At 45.5% G+C, this 19,723-nt stretch overlaps 1 protein-coding gene across 4 annotated transcripts in view; it reads left to right on the top strand.

The window, feature by feature from the left end:
* Window positions 1-15,754, top strand: part of LOC111835402 (calmodulin-regulated spectrin-associated protein 3) — a 31,381-nt gene extending 15,627 nt beyond the window's left edge. Inside the window, exons 6-19 of one of the 4 annotated variants that reach the window (XM_023795669.2) lie at window positions 1,635-1,682; window positions 3,677-3,815; window positions 8,308-8,447; window positions 8,727-8,820; window positions 8,930-8,981; window positions 9,172-9,245; window positions 9,503-9,539; window positions 9,656-11,504; window positions 11,586-11,701; window positions 11,808-12,073; window positions 12,445-12,550; window positions 12,641-12,759; window positions 13,141-13,259; window positions 13,365-15,754. In XM_023795669.2, coding sequence (XP_023651437.2) covers window positions 1,635-1,682; window positions 3,677-3,815; window positions 8,308-8,447; window positions 8,727-8,820; window positions 8,930-8,981; window positions 9,172-9,245; window positions 9,503-9,539; window positions 9,656-11,504; window positions 11,586-11,701; window positions 11,808-12,073; window positions 12,445-12,550; window positions 12,641-12,759; window positions 13,141-13,259; window positions 13,365-13,667 — 3,462 coding nt within the window. In that variant the 3' untranslated portion in view covers window positions 13,668-15,754. Of the gene's footprint in view, window positions 1-1,634; window positions 1,683-3,676; window positions 3,816-8,307; window positions 8,448-8,726; window positions 8,821-8,929; window positions 8,982-9,171; window positions 9,246-9,502; window positions 9,540-9,655; window positions 11,702-11,807; window positions 12,074-12,444; window positions 12,551-12,640; window positions 12,760-13,140; window positions 13,260-13,364 lie in introns of all 4 variants that reach the window. The other 3 variants (XM_072711776.1, XM_072711775.1, XR_011991646.1) reach the window with 3 other exon arrangements.
* The last annotated feature ends 3,969 nt before the right edge of the window (window positions 15,755-19,723 follow it).

Here is a 19,723-nt window from a genome sequence, read left to right as displayed (position 1 = left end):
TCCTCTATTCCCTACACTGTCATTAACACTGACCCCTGTGCTCTATTCCCTACACTGTCATTAACACTGACCCCTGTGCTCTATTCACTACCTTGTCAGTAACACTGACCCCTGTCCTCTATTCCCTACACTGTCATTAACACTGACCCCTGTGCTCTATTCCCTACACTGTCATTAACACTGACCCCTGTGCTCTATTCACTACACTGTCATTAACACTGACCCCTGTGCTCTATTCCCTACACTGTCAGTAACACTGACCCCTGTGCTCTATTCACTACCCTGTCAGTAACACTGACCCCTGTGCTCTGTTCCCTACACTGTCAGTAACACTGACCCCTGTGCTCTATACACTACACTGTCAGTAACACTGACCCCTGTGCTCTATTCCCTACACTGTCAGTAATACTGACCCCTGTGCTCTATTCACTACCCTGCCACTAACACCGACCCCTGTGCTCTATTCACTACCCTGTCAGTAACACTGACCCCTGTGCTCTATTCCCTACACTGTCACTAATACTGACCCCTGTGCTATATTCACTACCATGTCACTAACACTGACTCCTGTGCTCTATTCCCTACACTGTCAGTAACACTGACCCCTGTCCTCTATTCCCTACACTGTCAGTAACACTGACCCCTGTGCTCTATTCACTACCCTGTCAGTAACTCTGACTCCTGTGCTCTATTCCCTACACTGTCAGTAACACTGATCCCTGTGCTCTATTCCCTACACTGTCAGTAACACTGACCCCTGTGCTCTATACACTACACTGTCAGTAACACTGACCCCTGTGCTCTATTCCCTACACTGTCAGTAACACTGACCCCTGTGCTCTATACACTACACTTTCAGTAACACTGACCCCTGTGCTCTATACACTACACTGTCATTAACACTGATCCCTGTGCTCTATTCCCTACACTGTCAGTAATACCGACCCCTGTGCTCTATTCACTACCCTGTCAGTAACACTGACCCCTGTGCTCTATTCACTACCCTGTCAGTAACAGTTTTATCTTTTATGTATTTTATGATTAGCAAATTTAATCCTTTTTGTTCTGTGTGAAGAACAGCTTTATTTTTTAAATTTCGTAGCTTAGTGGAGATGTTCTGTAGAAAGCATTTTAATCTTTTGTCTTATGGCTAACAACGTGAATTTCAACTCTAGCCTTACAAATCACAGCCTACACTATTTATTGTGCAACCCCCTCCCCAAAGACAGTATATTTGCATAGTTAATGAGTGATGTTAGCCTGCTTCTGGCATTTAATAATACAATGCTGCTGACCTTCCCTATTGTTCATAAAGCTACTCTGATTGTTTTGCATGAAATAACTTTTAAAAAACAGACCATGAAGGTTACGCCCACCCACAGATGCTTCTCAACCAATTAGTTGATTTGAATGCTTGTAGGAGGTGTGTGGCCATACGAGATAATTGGAGTCATTGCAGTTCTAGTATTCCATGCCACACCTCTCCATCCAGTGCAACCTGGCCAATCAGGGAGCTGCATGCCTGATCACATGAACGTGTCTTTGCTTTGTCTTGCCTTTACCCCATGTGACTGTGTGGATCTCCCTGGCAACATGGCATTTACGCTTCTCCTTTCTTTGCCATTTGCATTCAGCATGCCATCGCTTTTTGTTTGAAGGAGTCTGGGAATAAACCACCTGTGGTAATGTATCAACCTTCCTCTTCAGCCTACATCTCCAACATTGAGCTGGATGCAACCAGGCGCATGAACACAAAGACACACAAATCTTTCATTTTGTTTTACATTACGTTACATTACATTGCATTTATTTATTTGGCAGGTATTTTTGTCCAAAGCGAAGTACATGTGAGGCAGATTGTAAATCTAAAGTATACGACCGTCAAAGAACCAACTAGACATGAGTGCAGCTGGGCTGAGCTTCCAATCAATGCTGAGGAACAAGCACAAGTTAGCATCTGAGCAAGAGCTATGTGACATGTTACAAAAAACATAGCAAGAGCCTAAAAAGAGAGATATTCAATCAAAGACAGGTAGTACTATGTGAAAAGACCCAGGTTACACAAGAGAGCAGATGAAGGATATTAACTGAAGACAAAAGTGGTTAGGGGATGGCATGGTGGCCCAGTGGTTAGCACTGTTGCTTCACACCTCTGGGACCTGTGTTCAAGTTTCTGCCAGGGTTCCATGTTGAGTTGCATGTTCTCCCTGTGTTGTTGTTGGGTTACTTCCAGGTACTTTGGTTTCCCTCCACTGTCTAAAAACATGCCGATTGGAGTTTCTAAATTGTCCATAGATGTGCTAGTGTAAGTAAATGGTCTGTGAGTGTGCCCTGTGATGGATTAGAACCCCATCACAGGTTGTTCTGTGCATTGCACCAGTAGGCTCTGAACACCCAATGACCCTGAATAGGACAAGCAGTTACGGAAAATGGGTGGATGGAGAAAACTGGTCAGATGAGCTAGCTGAGGTGTTCCTAGAATAAATGGGTGTTAAAGCTTTTCTTGAATGTTGAAGGGATTCTGATGAACAGATGTGAATGGGTAGCCAATTTCACTATCAAAGAAACCACACATCTGAAACACCTAGAGTGAGACTTTGTGGTCTTTTTGATGAAGAGATCGCTAGGTGCATTGGCTTGCTGACCTAAGAGGGTGAGATGGGTTGTCTGTCTTGATGTGCATCTTGATGGAGATGGGTGCTGTTCTGCTAACAGCTCTGAAAGCCAGAGGCTTTGATGCAAGAGACGCGGGATGTGACATGGGAGCATTCTGGCTGATTGAATACCAGACATTATTGAAGCTTCACCTGGCACCAGGGACTTCTTATTGTTTGGTTATAGTTTGATTCAGTCATAACAGACCAATATAGTGAGACAGACTCAAATGGAAAACTAGAGCAAACATAGGGCACATACAATAAGGACAGCATATGTAAACCAGAGATGTGTTTGACTTTTCTTTGCTGCTAAGCACCGTCACAGAGAATATCTCTGCTGAATCATTTCACTTACTGTCTTTTCCTTTCACCTTGCATGACCTGTAGCTGCAATGTGCTGGACTTTTTACTTTCAGCCTCTGATACCATCTTCCTGTTTCATCCCTTTGTTCACTGCTCTCTAAAACCCTGGAACTGGACCAGCAGATATATAATCAATGTCCTTCTTTACTGAATTAATCTTGAATAAAATTAAATAACTATTTTTTTTAAAGTTAAAAATATGAGTCTAAATTTTGTTTGTTGACCATAAACGCTCATTGTGCTCCAGTTCCAGTTCTGGAGCACAATTTGATCATTATGTTCTTGTGGCATGTTCTCTGTGTTCTGTGTAAAACAGCGGGTTGGCTGCTGTTTCGTCTGTACTGTGTCGGCCATATGTTGAGGCATTAGTTCTGTGTTTTGTGTGTATGGGGGAGTTAATGTATTAATATATAAAAACAGACAGTAAATAAAATTATGGCTAATTTTCATAAATATGCTGATTGTAAAGAATTAGTGGAGTGGTGAAGGTGAGCTGTTATCCTAAAAGAGTGATGTGAGCTGGTAATAGGGATGTATGAGCAGCTGCAGTCAATGGGGTTAGTGAAGTATTGTTATTGTGGTACTTTAGCATGTTAACTCCACCAAAACCAACCCCCACCACACTGAGATCATCTCCATACTTCTGTCTTTCCCAGATCCGCTACAGGAAGGACAAGATTCTTCCCAAACAGACGCCAACATTTCCGCTTGTCACCAGCATACGGGACCTTTCCAATGGTTGTGCTATGGCCACAGTTGTCCATTACTACTGTCCCAGCCTGCTGCCCTTAGAGGGTATTTATGCATTATACGTACTACTGTCCCAGCCTGCTGCCCTTAGAGGGTATTTATGCATTATACGTACTACTGTCCCAGTCTGCTGTCCTTAGAGGGTATTTATGCATTATACGTACTACTGTCCCAGCCTGCTGCCCTTAGAGGGTATTTATGCATTATACGTACTACTGTCCCAGTCTGCTGTCCTTAGAGGGTATTTATGTATTATACGTACTACTGTCCCAGTCTGCTGCCCTTAGAGGGTATTTATGCATTATACGTACTACTGTCCCAGTCTGCTGCCCTTAGAGGGTATTTATGCATTATACGTACTACTGTCCCAGTCTGCTGTCCTTAGAGGGTATTTATGCATTATACGTACTACTGTCCCAGTCTGCTGCCCTTAGAGGGTATTTATGCATTATACGTACTACTGTCCCAGTCTGCTGCCCTTAGAGGGTATTTATGCATTATACGTACTACTGTCCCAGTCTGCTGTCCTTAGAGGGTATTTATGTATTATACGTACTACTGTCCCAGTCTGCTGCCCTTAGAGGGTATTTATGCATTATACGTACTACTGTCCCAGTCTGCTGCCCTTAGAGGGTATTTATGCATTATACGTACTACTGTCCCAGTCTGCTGCCCTTAGAGGGTATTTATGTATTATACGTACTACTGTCCCAGTCTGCTGTCCTTAGAGGGTATTTATGCATTATACGTACTACTGTCCCAGTCTGCTGTCCTTAGAGGGTATTTATGCATTATACGTACTACTGTCCCAGTCTGCTGCCCTTAGAGGGTATTTATGCATTATACGTACTACTGTCCCAGTCTGCTGCCCTTAGAGGGTATTTATGCATTATACGTACTACTGTCCCAGCCTGCTGCCCTTAGAGGGTATTTATGCATTATACGTACTACTGTCCCAGTCTGCTGTCCTTAGAGGGTATTTATGCATTATACGTACTACTGTCCCAGTCTGCTGCCCTTAGAGGGTATTTATGCATTATATGTACTACTGTCCCAGTCTGCTGTCCTTAGAGGGTATTTATGCATTATACGTACTACTGTCCCAGTCTGCTGTCCTTAGAGGGTATTTATGCATTATACGTACTACTGTCCCAGTCTGCTGTCCTTAGAGGGTATTTATGCATTATACGTACTACTGTCCCAGTCTGCTGTCCTTAGAGGGTATTTATGCATTATACGTACTACTGTCCCAGTCTGCTGTCCTTAGAGGGTATTTATGCATTATACGTACTACTGTCCCAGTCTGCTGTCCTTAGAGGGTATTTATGCATTATACGTACTACTGTCCCAGTCTGCTGTCCTTAGAGGGTATTTATGCATTATACGTACTACTGTCCCAGTCTGCTGTCCTTAGAGGGTATTTATGCATTATACGTACTACTGTCCCAGTCTGCTGTCCTTAGAGGGTATTTATGCATTATACGTACTACTGTCCCAGTCTGCTGCCCTTAGAGGGTATTTATGCATTATATGTACTACTGTCCCAGTCTGCTGCCCTTAGAGGGTATTTATGCATTATACGTACTACTGTCCCAGTCTGCTGTCCTTAGAGGGTATTTATGCATTATACGTACTACTGTCCCAGTCTGCTGTCCTTAGAGGGTATTTATGCATTATACGTACTACTGTCCCAGTCTGCTGTCCTTAGAGGGTATTTATGCATTATACGTACTACTGTCCCAGTCTGCTGTCCTTAGAGGGTATTTATGCATTATACGTACTACTGTCCCAGTCTGCTGTCCTTAGAGGGTATTTATGCATTATACGTACTACTGTCCCAGTCTGCTGCCCTTAGAGGGTATTTATGCATTATACGTACTACTGTCCCAGCCTGCTGCCCTTAGAGGGTATTTATGCATTATACGTACTACTGTCCCAGTCTGCTGTCCTTAGAGGGTATTTATGTATTATACGTACTACTGTCCCAGTCTGCTGCCCTTAGAGGGTATTTATGCATTATACGTACTACTGTCCCAGTCTGCTGCCCTTAGAGGGTATTTATGCATTATACGTACTACTGTCCCAGTCTGCTGCCCTTAGAGGGTATTTATGCATTATACGTACTACTGTCCCAGTCTGCTGCCCTTAGAGGGTATTTATGCATTATACGTACTACTGTCCCAGTCTGCTGCCCTTAGAGGGTATTTATGTATTATACGTACTACTGTCCCAGTCTGCTGCCCTTAGAGGGTATTTATGTATTATACGTACTACTGTCCCAGTCTGCTGCCCTTAGAGGGTATTTATGCATTATACGTACTACTGTCCCAGTCTGCTGTCCTTAGAGGGTATTTATGCATTATACGTACTACTGTCCCAGTCTGCTGTCCTTAGAGGGTATTTATGCATTATACGTACTACTGTCCCAGTCTGCTGTCCTTAGAGGGTATTTATGCATTATACGTACTACTGTCCCAGTCTGCTGCCCTTAGAGGGTATTTATGTATTATATGTACTACTGCCCCAGCCTGCTGCCCTTAGAGGGTATTTATGCATTATACGTACTACTGTCCCAGCCTGCTGCCCTTAGAGGGTATTTATGCATTATACGTACTACTGTCCCAGCCTGCTGCCCTTAGAGGGTATTTATGCATTATACGTACTACTGTCCCAGTCTGCTGCCCTTAGAGGGTATTTATGCATTATACGTACTACTGTCCCAGTCTGCTGCCCTTAGAGGGTATTTATGCATTATACGTACTACTGTCCCAGTCTGCTGCCCTTAGAGGGTATTTATGCATTATACGTACTACTGTCCCAGTCTGCTGCCCTTAGAGGGTATTTATGTATTATACGTACTACTGTCCCAGTCTGCTGTCCTTAGAGGGTATTTATGCATTATACGTACTACTGTCCCAGTCTGCTGTCCTTAGAGGGTATTTATGCATTATACGTACTACTGTCCCAGTCTGCTGCCCTTAGAGGGTATTTATGTATTATATGTACTACTGCCCCAGCCTGCTGCCCTTAGAGGGTATTTATGCATTATACGTACTACTGTCCCAGCCTGCTGCCCTTAGAGGGTATTTATGCATTATACGTACTACTGTCCCAGCCTGCTGCCCTTAGAGGGTATTTATGCATTATACGTACTACTGTCCCAGTCTGCTGCCCTTAGAGGGTATTTATGCATTATACGTACTACTGTCCCAGTCTGCTGCCCTTAGAGGGTATTTATGTATTATATGTACTACTGTCCCAGCCTGCTGCCCTTAGAGGGTATTTATGCATTATACGTACTACTGTCCCAGTCTGCTGCCCTTAGAGGGTATTTATGCATTATACGTACTACTGTCCCAGCCTGCTGCCCTTAGAGGGTATTTATGCATTATATGTACTACTGTCCCAGTCTGCTGCCCTTAGAGGGTATTTATGCATTATACGTACTACTGTCCCAGTCTGCTGCCCTTAGAGGGTATTTATGTATTATATGTACTACTGTCCCAGTCTGCTGTCCTTAGAGGGTATTTATGCATTATACGTACTACTGTCCCAGTCTGCTGCCCTTAGAGGGTATTTATGCATTATACGTACTACTGTCCCAGTCTGCTGCCCTTAGAGGGTATTTATGTATTATACGTACTACTGTCCCAGTCTGCTGTCCTTAGAGGGTATTTATGCATTATACGTACTACTGTCCCAGTCTGCTGTCCTTAGAGGGTATTTATGCATTATACGTACTACTGTCCCAGTCTGCTGTCCTTAGAGGGTATTTATGCATTATACGTACTACTGTCCCAGTCTGCTGTCCTTAGAGGGTATTTATGCATTATACGTACTACTGTCCCAGTCTGCTGCCCTTAGAGGGTATTTATGCATTATACGTACTACTGTCCCAGTCTGCTGTCCTTAGAGGGTATTTATGCATTATACGTACTACTGTCCCAGTCTGCTGTCCTTAGAGGGTATTTATGCATTATACGTACTACTGTCCCAGTCTGCTGTCCTTAGAGGGTATTTATGCATTATACGTACTACTGTCCCAGTCTGCTGTCCATAGAGGGTATTTATGCATTATACGTACTACTGTCCCAGTCTGCTGCCCTTAGAGGGTATTTATGCATTATACGTACTACTGTCCCAGTCTGCTGCCCTTAGAGGGTATTTATGTATTATACGTACTACTGTCCCAGCCTGCTGCCCTTAGAGGGTATTTATGCATTATACGTACTACTGTCCCAGTCTGCTGTCCTTAGAGGGTATTTATGCATTATACGTACTACTGTCCCAGTCTGCTGTCCTTAGAGGGTATTTATGCATTATACGTACTACTGTCCCAGTCTGCTGCCCTTAGAGGGTATTTATGCATTATATGTACTACTGTCCCAGTCTGCTGCCCTTAGAGGGTATTTATGCATTATACGTACTACTGTCCCAGTCTGCTGCCCTTAGAGGGTATTTATGTATTATATGTACTACTGCCCCAGTCTGCTGCCCTTAGAGTGTAGCTTACACTGCTGTGTATCTTTCCTCTCAGATGTGTGCCTGAAGGACACCATGTCAGTGGCAGACAGCCTATATAACTTGCAGCTGGTTCGGGATTTCTGTAACACCTGCCTACAAAGCTGCTGCCCCTTGACTGTGGAGGATCTGCTGTACACCTCGCCTGCACTGCGGGTACAAAGAGCCTTCAGTTAGCAAACTGACTTATGGGACAGGAAGTGTGTGTGCATGTTCTGCTGGAGCCCTTTAGTCTTTGTTTTTGTTAGTCTGAAGGATTTGTTCTGAAAGGTGGACAGGGGCTGAAAAGTCTGTATTATCTGTGTGAGACAGTTTATTAGTATGCAGCAGCTGAACTGTATCTAAAATGAATACCATCATTTTAGGATGTCAGATTAGCATAGCCTCACCTAGGCTGATCACATGGCCAGACATTCAGTGTGCATTCACTTTAAGGTCAACATCATGAGCTTCATGGCAGAGCTGCTGGGATGGTTTGAGGTGCGCAAGCCGGACTTCGTGCGTCCGCTGGAGCTTCTGGATCTTTCCGGTACTGTGCTTTTATGCTGCATGGTTGGGAACCTCTGGTATAAAATAATCAAGAATAAATACATTTTTAATTGTATTATGATGTTTAATCAGTTACTTAATTCCCTTAGATCCATCTGGACTGATTGACTGCACAACTCCACCAAGTGGGAGCAGCAGCAGGTATGCAGGTATCAGGAGAAGTGTTAGGCTCAGTCAGAAATGCGGCTTTGAGTCCTAACCTCAAGTCCATTTGTGGGAAACCAAAGGTTCCAGGATAAGTGCATTAATAGTGTACTAATAGGAAGGTCTTGAGCAGAAGCTCGACCAGAGTGTTACACAGTACAGTTAACTGCATTTCTTCTTGCTTCAGTGCCTCTCCCACCTTCATCTTTAAGCAGCCCTTGGTGGTAAAATCATCTCCAGTATCTCCTGGAGCTACAGCAGGTGTGTGTCTGCAAGTTTCTGTTGAGTGTGTATGTGTCTGTGTACATTTGTGTGCATGTTTATATTAAGTGAGTGTGCTTGTTTATGTTGAGTTTGTGTGCACATTTATGAATACAAACTTATGGAGTGTGTGTGCATGTGTGTGTGCACATTTATGTGGAGTGTGTGTATAAGTGTGTTTTCATGTGCATGTATATTTAGCGTGTGATGTGTGTTAATCAGTATCACTGACTCACTGCACCTCCATGTCTCATTAGAGGGTATTGGAAGAGCTTGGGCTAAGAAACAGATCTGGTGAGCTCCATTTTTTCTTAGGTGTTGAGTATCAGTGGTTCTTATTGCTAACCCTAACCCTAACACTAACCTATCCCTTGTATCACCTTTTTCATTCGCTCCATGGTCATCTCCAGCCGTCCACTGTCTGCTGTGTCGTTCAGCATTCCTTTTGGCCTGGATAGTGACGTTGATGTTGTCATGGGAAACCCTGTGGGAACCATGATGCGGTCATTGAGCTCTGACAGCTTGAAAGCTGGAGTGCCAGCAATGACTCGCGTGCCCTACACCCCTCCAGAGGACCTCAGCCATCTTATGACTGGGGGGCCAGGGACCCGCCACAAGAACGGGCCCGTGGATGTGTCCTCCACGGAGGAGGTCCTGCAGGTCCTCCACAGCCAAGGCAAGCTGGAACGCCGGCTTTGTCCAGAAGGTGCTCCAGATGGGTTCTACCTGCATTCACCTGATGAGCATGGGGGTGCCGCCCGTCTCAGCAGCTCCGCCCCATCACAGTCAAGTATGCTGTACCGGCCACGTGGTGAAACTCAGGAGCGCCGCAATAAGCACAGCTTGGGCAAGTCTCGAAAGGAAGACTCTGTTCTCTGTGTCATTAGCATAGAATCAGAGTCATCAAGATACCCACCGAAAGCACGATCTACCCCAGGAACTCCTGCCAGTGTTTCAATGCGAAAGCTCCAGTCAGATAATGGCACAAGGATGACCAGCTTTGCTGAGCGCAAGAAAAAACTAGCCCCTGACACACCACCTGGAGAGACCCCCAGCCTACAGATGACTTCCTGGGCCCAGAGATCAGACGAAAGTCCCAGCAGGAGTCAAGCCCTCACCTCGGAGATGTCAGATCTGGGAGCAAAGCTTGAGGAAAAGCGCAAGTCCATTGAAGCACAGAAGCAGAGGATTGAGGCCATTTTCGCCAAGCACCGGCAGCGCCTGGGTAACAGTGCGTTGATGCAGCTCCAGAAACAGCAAGCAGCAGGGGAGGAAGGAGGGCCTGTAGCAGGTCAGCTCAGCACCTCCTCTGGGAAAGAGGAAAGTTTGAGCAGACTAGCCCCAGAGGAACAGCTGCTGCAAGACAAGGGCAAGGAGGAGACCAGCAAGCCACCAACACCACCCAAACTGGAGAAACAGGTGACCTTCTCCGTGGAGACAGGGACAAACTTGCAGAAGGCTGAAGAGAAGCTGGTGGGACCAGTGCCCTTGGGAGACTACAGTGACGCGGTGTCCAAGCTGAGTGCAACCCTCAGCTCCCTGCAGAGTGACATGCAGCGACTTTCTGAGCAGCAGAAGATGCTCATGAACAGACAGAGCTCACCCTGCTCCCGGGCTTGGGTCATCCCCGCCAGCCGCACCCTTCCCCACCGTGATCCGCCTTCCGCGTCACCTTCACCCTCTCGGAAGGCACCAAGTGCCTCCACATCTCCAAAACCCACTCAGGCGTCCCACCGACGGGCTCGATCTGTACCCCCTAAGTGTCCGGGGCACCAGCACCAGACTCGGCCTCATGAGCTGAAGATTGCACCTGTGACGCGTGTCCTCACCCCCCAGAGGAATGTAGATAGTTTGCAGCACCTCCGCAAGGTGTCACCCAGCCAGTGTCAGGTGCAGACATGCTCATCCTTCAGCATTGGTGAGCTACCGTCCCCCCCGCTGGTGGGGGATAACTCATCAGAGACAGGCTCCAGTGAGGATCACACAATATTTAGCCTTGAGCTGGAAGACAGTACAGCTTTGCCTGCAGGGGGTCAGGAGCTTCCAGCCGGACGCACTGGCAGTTCTGGGGCCCCCTCCGAATGTTCCATGGACAGTGACACCATGGGAGCCTACAATAGCAAGCACTGCAGCCTGATGGAGATCTCCATGTCCTCCCTGCCAGAGCGTGGTGGGGAGGAAGGGCCCCGTGTTTCTTCTAGCTCCATGAGTAGTCAGTCAGAGCCAGAGATGAAAGGGGGGAGTGGATTGTTCCTCAAGGTAGGAGGTCACTGCACAAAAACAAATGCGCATCGAGTGTTCCTTTCTGTGTGTGATGAGGGGCAGTGTGTGTGTGTGCAGGAGGAGGAGACCCAGCTAGAGGGTGAAACCCAACAGAGGGCAGCACTGTTAGACATGCAGCAGAAGAGGGCAGACGAGTTGAAGAGGCACCGGCAGGAGCTGGAGAGAGAAGACAGGTGACACTGACACATATTCTAAGGAATATAGTGGATAAACAGGAAAAGCAGCATAGGGCTACCAGCACTAACTCTGACCCTAACCCTAACACTGCTCTTCACTCAGGACTACCAGCAGACTTGCCTCACTGGAGGATCCTAAATCCTGTCGGATGGAGGAGAGACCTGTGCCTGCCTCTTGCCCCCCACCACGGCGTGGGGACTTCACCCGGCAGGAATACCAGCGGCGGCAGCAACTGAAGCTTATGGAGGAGCTCGACAAAGTGCTGCGAAGCAAGGCCACCAGCACGCGTGCCATCAAAAAGCAGCGGCCCAAAACAGAATTCCGGGATGACTCGGGTCTGTCCCGCAGTCCAGCTAAGGGCTTTCTTGGTAATGAATACTGCCCCCCGCAGTGTCCTTACTGAGCTTAACTTGCTGACCCTGTCTAACTGTCCCCACAAGCTTCTGTTACTTTCATGTGCCCAGTGAAGACACTGCTTATAGTTAGCTGAACCATGCAAGATATGAGGTGTGGACATGCTATGTTAATATAAGTATTTATTTACACAATTACTTTTTCTTCATTGAAGTGAGTTCTGGATTTTTAAAGTTCAGTTTGGACTGCACAAACTACAACAGCAGGGTCAGTGCTGGGACTTGACCCAGAGAGTCAATGAAACATGTCCATTGAGTCTCCGAATGAACCAAAACAGCTGAAATACCTCACAAGCCCTTTTCTTTTGTCAACTATATGATTCCAGGTTCACAGCTCAATAAGGTTTACTCCCATTCCAGCCAAAATCTGTCCTCTATAGCCAATGACTCTGGAAATGGTATTAGCTCCCCAGCGGTGAGGAAATCACCCAGGTAAGACCATCATGGCCGCCTCTCTATCTCTTTACACTCCTTTTTTTGAGGCTCTTTGTTCACCTTGCCACACAATGTCTGTCCTCTTAGTCAGCCTCATTCCCCTGCAAGACTAATGTCACCAAGTCGACTGGCCAATCAGAATGGAGAGAAGGACTGGGAAAATGGCTCAATGGCGTCCTCTCCAGCCTCCATCCCAGAATACACTGGTACATGCACACTTTTATTGGAAAATTTCTATTAATTGTAGTTTTTTTTCCAGTTAATAAACCCTTATCTCAAACTAACCAAGTTCAAAAATAAATGAAGATCAATTGGCTCCTATTGAAACCTTTTGGCGTTTTTGTCATTTTCAGTTTTTTGTGAGTGATATTTGTCCTCATATGAATAGGAAAACAGATGCAAACAAGTCTCTTCATATAAAGAAAAATCTCACATTGTTATCTATGTCACACTGAACTTCAGTCCTGGATCAGACCATAGTTCGGTTATTCAAGGAAATATAAGTATAGTAGCATTTGATTGTCTTTGACAGCTCATTTCAGTGCTGGGTTTTATGTATGTCAGTTCACCATGGGTGTATCTTACAGGTCCCAAGCTGTACAAGGAGCCAAGCTTCAAGTCCAATAAGTTCATCATCCACAACGCTCTCTCTCACTGCTGCCTGGCTGGAAAGGTCAACGAGCCACAGAAGAACAAGATTGTGGAAGTGAGTATGAGTTGTGTGTGTGTGTGTGGGTGTGTGGGGTGATTTACAATATCCATAAGGAATCAGAAGATCCCCAACACTGTTGTTGCTCTTTTTACTTTTTAGGAAATGGAAAAGAGCTCAGCAAACCACTTCCTGATCCTGTTTCGGGACTCCAGCTGCCAGTTCCGGGCTGTGTACACCCTGAACCCAGACTCAGAAGAACTGGTACGCCTGGCTGGCATTGGGCCACGGCTGGTGGTATTGTCTACAGTGGATGCCATCTACAAGTACAATTCAGATCGCAAGCAGTTTACCACCATCCCATCCAAAACTCTGTCTATGAGTGTGGATGCTTTCACCATCCCGGCACACCTGTGGCAGAGTAAAAGGCCCAGCACGCCCAAGAAGCCAGGAACACCCAAATAAGCCTCTGCTGGACTGACCCTGACCCTAACCCATGGCAGAGTAAAAGGCCCAGCACGCCCAGAAGCCAGGAACACCCAAATAAGCCTCTGCTGGACTGACCCTGACCCTAACCCATGGCAGAGTAAAAGGCCCAGCACGCCCAGAAGCCAGGAACACCCAAATAAGCCTCTGCTGGACTGACCCTGACCCTAACCCATGGCAGTGTAAAAGGCCCAGCACGCCCAAGAAGCCAGGAACACCCAAATAAGCCTCTGCTGGACTTACCCTGACCCTAACCCATGGCAGAGTAAAAGGCCCAGCACGCCCAGAAGCCAGGAACACCCAAATAAGCCTCTGCTGGACTGACCCTGACCCTAACCCATGGCAGAATAAAAGGCCCAGCACGCCCAGAAGCCAGGAACACCCAAATAAGCCTCTGCTGGACTGACCCTGACCCTAACCCATGGCAGAGTAAAAGGCCCAGTACGCCCAAGAAGCCAGGAACACCCAAATAAGCCTCTGCTGGACTGACCCTGACCCTAACCCATGGCAGAATAAAAGGCCCAGCACGCCCAGAAGCCAGGAACACCCAAATAAGCCTCTGCTGGACTGACCCTGACCCTAACCCATGGCAGTGTAAAAGGCCCAGCACGCCCAAGAAGCCAGGAACACCCAAATAAGCCTCTGCTGGACTGACCCTGACCCTAACCCATGGCAGAGTAAAAGGCCCAGTATGCCCAAGAAGCCAGGAACACCCAAATAAGCCTCTGCTGGACTGACCCTGACCCTAACCCATGGCAGAGTAAAAGGCCCAGTACGCCCAAGAAGCCAGGAACACCCAAATAAGCCTCTGCTGGATTGACCTTTGCTCTCTCCTGTCTGCGTACTGGTGCATTTTTTTAAATAGGTGAAAACTTTGTGGGCCTTGGTAATCAGGAGAGTGAAAGTAACTTGGATTATTCCCCAAAAACTGCTGGTCTGGATGCAAATACTTGAACATTGCTGTTGTCCCTTTCATGGTGTTTTCTCCAGGCTGGACGTAAGGCAGCTCTTCGCTTACTTCTCACTAGCCTATTCAACCTAAGGCATTTTATATGACTTATGTTCATTTTTGAATTTGAACTGATCTTTTGATTAAACATACCTATGAAACAGAATTCCAAACTGTCTGTAACTGAACCTTAAAATGTAAAGGGTGTGTGTGTGTGTGTGTGTGTGTGTACAGTAGTCTTCTGTAAATATTTTTTCCAAAGATGGTGATTGTGGTGTATACAATGTATATACACATATGTATGTAGTTAATTTAAATACTTATTGTCTTGATTTTAAACTATGTATGAAACTGACTGGTGAATAAGAAAGTTAGCATGGACTGTGCGTGTAAGGACAAATTCAGTTCCAATGACTGCAAAAATCTGACCACGAGGTCTTCTTAGTGCTGTAGTCTCAAATAAAGCAGGTTTCATTTCAACATCAGGAACCAGACATGACATTGTTTGCTCTTTGCCTGCCCCTGCAGGTCTGATCAGTCTCTTTGCCTGCCTCTGCAGGAATGCTCCAAAAACCTTTAGTTCCTTCTGTTTCTTACAGCTGTGTTACCTAAATGTTGCAAAAACATTCCCATAAATATGATAACAAAATGTCTGAAAAACAGACATTTTGGAGACATACTCATAAATCTTTTAAAAGTTGGTGGTTTTTAATTTCTGACAAATGTCAGTTTTCACCAGTTGAGTTATTTGGGTTAAAATGAGAACCTCGGGAATAACAAAATTCAAATGCTCTCACCAGCTTCGGCTTTCTTGCCCTGTCACGTCTCCACTGTGTGCTGAAAACAGCTTGAACTTGGTTCAAAGAACTGAGCACATTCTGCTAGTGGCATGTACACTCACCTAAAGGATTATTAGGAACACCTGTTCAATTTCTCATTAATGCAATTATCTAATCAACCAATCACATGGCAGTTGCTTTAATGCATTTAGGGGTGTGGTCCTGGTCAAGACAATCTCCTGAACTCCAAACTGAATGTCAGAATGGGAAAGAAAGGTGATTTAAGCAATTTTGAGCGTGGCATGGTTGTTGGTGCCAGACGGGCCGGTCTGAGTATTTCACAATCTGCTCAGTTACTGGGATTTTCACGCACAACCATTTCTAGGGTTTACAAAGAATGGTGTGCAAAGGGAAAAACATCCAGTATGCAGCAGTCCTGTGGGCGAAAATGCCTTGTTGATGCTAGAGGTCAGAGGAGAATGGGCAGACTGATTCAAGCTGATAGAAGAGCAACTTTGACTGTAATAACCACTCGTTACAACCGAGGTATGCAGCAAAGCATTTGTGAATCCACAACATGCACAACCTTGAGGCGGATGGGCTACAACAGCAGAAGACCCCACCGGGTACCACTCATCTCCACTACAAATAGGAAAAAGAGGCTACAATTTTCATGAGCTCACCAAAATTGGACAGTTGAAGACTGGAAAAATGTTGCCTGGTCTGATGAGTCTGGATTTCTGTTGAGACATTCAAATGGTAGAGTCAGAATTTGCCGTAAACAGAATGAGAACATGGATCCATCATGCCTTGTTACCACTGTGCAGGCTGGTGGTGGTGGTGTAATGGTGTGGGGGATGTTTTCTTGGCACACTTTAGGCCCCTTAGTGCCAATTGGGCATCGTTTAAATGCCACGGCCTACCTGAGCATTGTTTCTGACCATGTCCATCCCTTTATGACCACCATGTACCCATCCTCTGATGGCTACTTCCAGCAGGATAATGCACCATGTCACAAAGTTCGAATCATTTCAAATTGGTTTCTTGAACATGACAATGAGTTCACTGTACTACAATGGCCCCCACAGTCACCAGATCTCAACCCAATAGAGCATCTTTGGGATGTGGTGGAACGGGAGCTTCGTGCCCTGGATGTGCATCCCACAAATCTCCATCAACTGCAAGATGCTATCCTATCAATATGGGCCAACATTTCTAAAGAATGCTTTCAGCACCTTGTTGAATCAATGCCACGTAGAATTAAGGCAGTTCTGAAGGCGAAAGGGGGTCAAACACCGTATTAGTATGGTGTTCCTAATAATCCTTTAGGTGAGTGTATGTCTTTGTGCTTTCTGTACATTTGTAAATAAAAGTGTAATGAGTTTTGCTGCCTAATTCTCACTCACATCCCGTGTAGGATGTACCCCTGCCATGCACTCTGCTGTCTGGGATAGGTTGCAGGACACCACCAAACCTGTCCAGGATAAGTGGTTAGACAGAGTATCTGAGCCAAACCCTTACTATACCTGGAGGTAAATCCCATATCCATAGTAGAAAACATGCTATAATAATAATAATTTACTGTCATACTTATCACTCAAGTTCTTACAATGTCATGGCATATTGGGAATGTAATTTTCATTTTCTATAGCTAGACAGGTCAATTCTCTGTATCTATTTATGTTAATTGGGAATGGATCTCTTAGAAATTCATTACATATACACTATACTGGCAAAAGTATTGGGACGCCTGCCTCTACACACACATGAACTTTAATGACATCCCATTCTTAATTCAGTGGTACCTCAGAACTTGAACTTAATCCGTTCAGAACTCCGGATCGAATCCTAAACAGTTCAAGTTCTGATAGAATTTTCTCCATAAGAAATAATGGAAAATCAATTAATTGGTTCCCGGCCCCCAGAAATTACACCTAAATGTGTTTATTTTTTACATTTTAACACAAAATGAACAGGATGAAGAGCATATACTCTACTAAACACATCTAAGCACATTTATCAAAACAGTAATTTGTAAAGTAAGAAAATAAATGCATCCAAACAATGTGTAAGGTTAAAAAAATACAATGTGTCCTGCTCCGATCGTCTGCTCCTTCCGTGTGCCACGCCCCCTCGTTAACCCCGTGTGGAATCCCCGTGTGATCAGCTGTTTCTGGTTGTTGTCATTAGTCCTCTGTATTTAGTCCGCGTTTCAGTTTGTTTCCCCAGTCCGGTCATTGTATTGTCCGTCTGCGTTTTGCCTGCCTTACCTGTAATTAAACCCCGTATTCCCCGATACCCTGACGTCTGTGCCTTTGTCTACGTTCCATCCCCGCGCTTGGCACGGCAATATTATTATAATTAAATGTATTAATGCTTTATTATTAATATTCAAATAATAAGAAATCTTTATTTTTAAATGTATTATATAATAATAATTACTGTTACTGTCTACCATTGTCTAAATGTATTTTTACTGTCTAAATATATGCATTCAGTTAGTGTAAACATGCCCGATGCTATCACAGCGAATGCGAGGCTGAGACTGAAGCTTTACCCTTTGTTTCCACTGAGAGACGTGCTGCGTGACTCATTTCCCTATAGGTACAAGTCATCTTAGGTCGGTGTTCACGGTTCGACTTCTGAGATTCAAATCGAGTTCTAGGTCATTTTTTTTCGAACTGGTTGGTTTGACTTTTATGAAATTCGACTTCTAATGAGTTCGAGAACCGAGGTACCACTGTATATAGGTTTTAATATGGAGTAGGCCCATCCTTTGCAGCTATAGCAGCTTCAACTCTTCTGGGGAGGCTGTCCACAAGGTTTAGGAGTGTGTTTAGGGGAATTTTTGACCATTCGTCCAGGAGAGCATTTGTGAGGTCAGGCACTGATGTTGGATGAGAAGGCCTGGTTCACAGTCTCTGCTCTAATTCATCCCAAAGGTGTTCTATCAGGTTGAGGTCAGGGCTCTGTACAGGCCAGTCAAGTTCTTCCAGACTCGCTCATCCATGCCCTTACCTTGCTTTGTGCACTGGTGAGCAGTCATGTTGGAACAGGAAGGTGCCCAAACTGTTCCCACAAAGTTGGGAGCATGAAACTGTACAAAATGGCTGCGAATGCTGCAGCACTAACAGTTCCTTTCACTGGAACTAAGGGGCCAAGCCCAACCCCTGAAAAACAACCCCACACCATAATCACCCCTCCACTAAAGTTTACACTTGGCACAATGGAATCAGGCAAGTACCATTCTCCTGGCAACCGCCAAACCCAGACTCATCCATCAGATTTCCAGACAGAGAAATTCGTCACTCCAGACATCTCCACTGATCTACAGTCCAGTGGCAGTGTGCTTTGCACCACTGCATCTGACGCTTTGAATTGCACTTGGTGATATAAGGCTTGGATGCAGCTGTTCGGCCATGGAAACCCATTCCATGAAGTTCTCTATACACTGTTCTTGAGCTAATCTGAAGGCCACACAAAGTTTGGAGGCCTATAGCTATGGACCCTGCAGACAGTTGGTGACTTCTGCACACTACGCACCTCAGCATGTGCTATAGAAATGATTGGAACACCTGAATTAAATGATTGGAACACCTGAACAGTTTTAGCAATATAGTGTATGTATTTTAATCAGTTATTTTATTCATTTATTTTAGAGAACAGGGGGGGTTGTGAGTCCCTATGGTGAGGTAAAAGCTAGAGTCCCTAAGGTGAGGTAAGGACTAGAGATCCCTGTGAGGCAGAGGCTAGAGTCCCTAAGGTGAGGTAGTGCAAAAATCCCTATGATGAGGTGTGGGCTAGAGATCCCTGTGAGGTGAGGACTGGAGTGCCTAAGGTGAGGTAGTGCAAAAGTCCCTACGGGGAGGGCTAGAGTCCCCACCAAGGTAGGGACTAGAGCATGGGTCACCGACTAGAGCATGGGTCACCAACTAAAGCATGGGTGACCAACTAGATAATGGGTCACCAACTAGAGCATGGGTCACCAACTAGACCATGGGTCACCAACTAGAGCATGGGTCACCAACTAGAGCAGGGTTATTCAACTCACGGTCCTCGAGGTCTGAGCCTGCTGGTTTTCCAGCCTTCCTTTACTTGTCAGTCAGGTGTGAAGCCTCTGACCAATCAGAATCAGTAATTATTAAACTAACTACCTGGGAGAATTGAAAACACGGCCTGGATTTGGAATCGAGGTCCAGAGTTGAAGAACCCTGAACTAGAGCATGGCCCCAGGATGCCCCCAAGGACCATATGAGTTGCCCGCAGACCTGTTCTAAAAATAGCACAACTCACCAGTGAGCAGTGTC

Source organism: Paramormyrops kingsleyae, chromosome 5 (genome assembly GCF_048594095.1).
Source record: "Paramormyrops kingsleyae isolate MSU_618 chromosome 5, PKINGS_0.4, whole genome shotgun sequence".
Classification (NCBI taxonomy): domain Eukaryota; kingdom Metazoa; phylum Chordata; class Actinopteri; order Osteoglossiformes; family Mormyridae; genus Paramormyrops; species Paramormyrops kingsleyae.
Note: the sequence above shows the minus strand (reverse complement) of the source record. Positions and strands in the feature narration are given on the sequence as shown.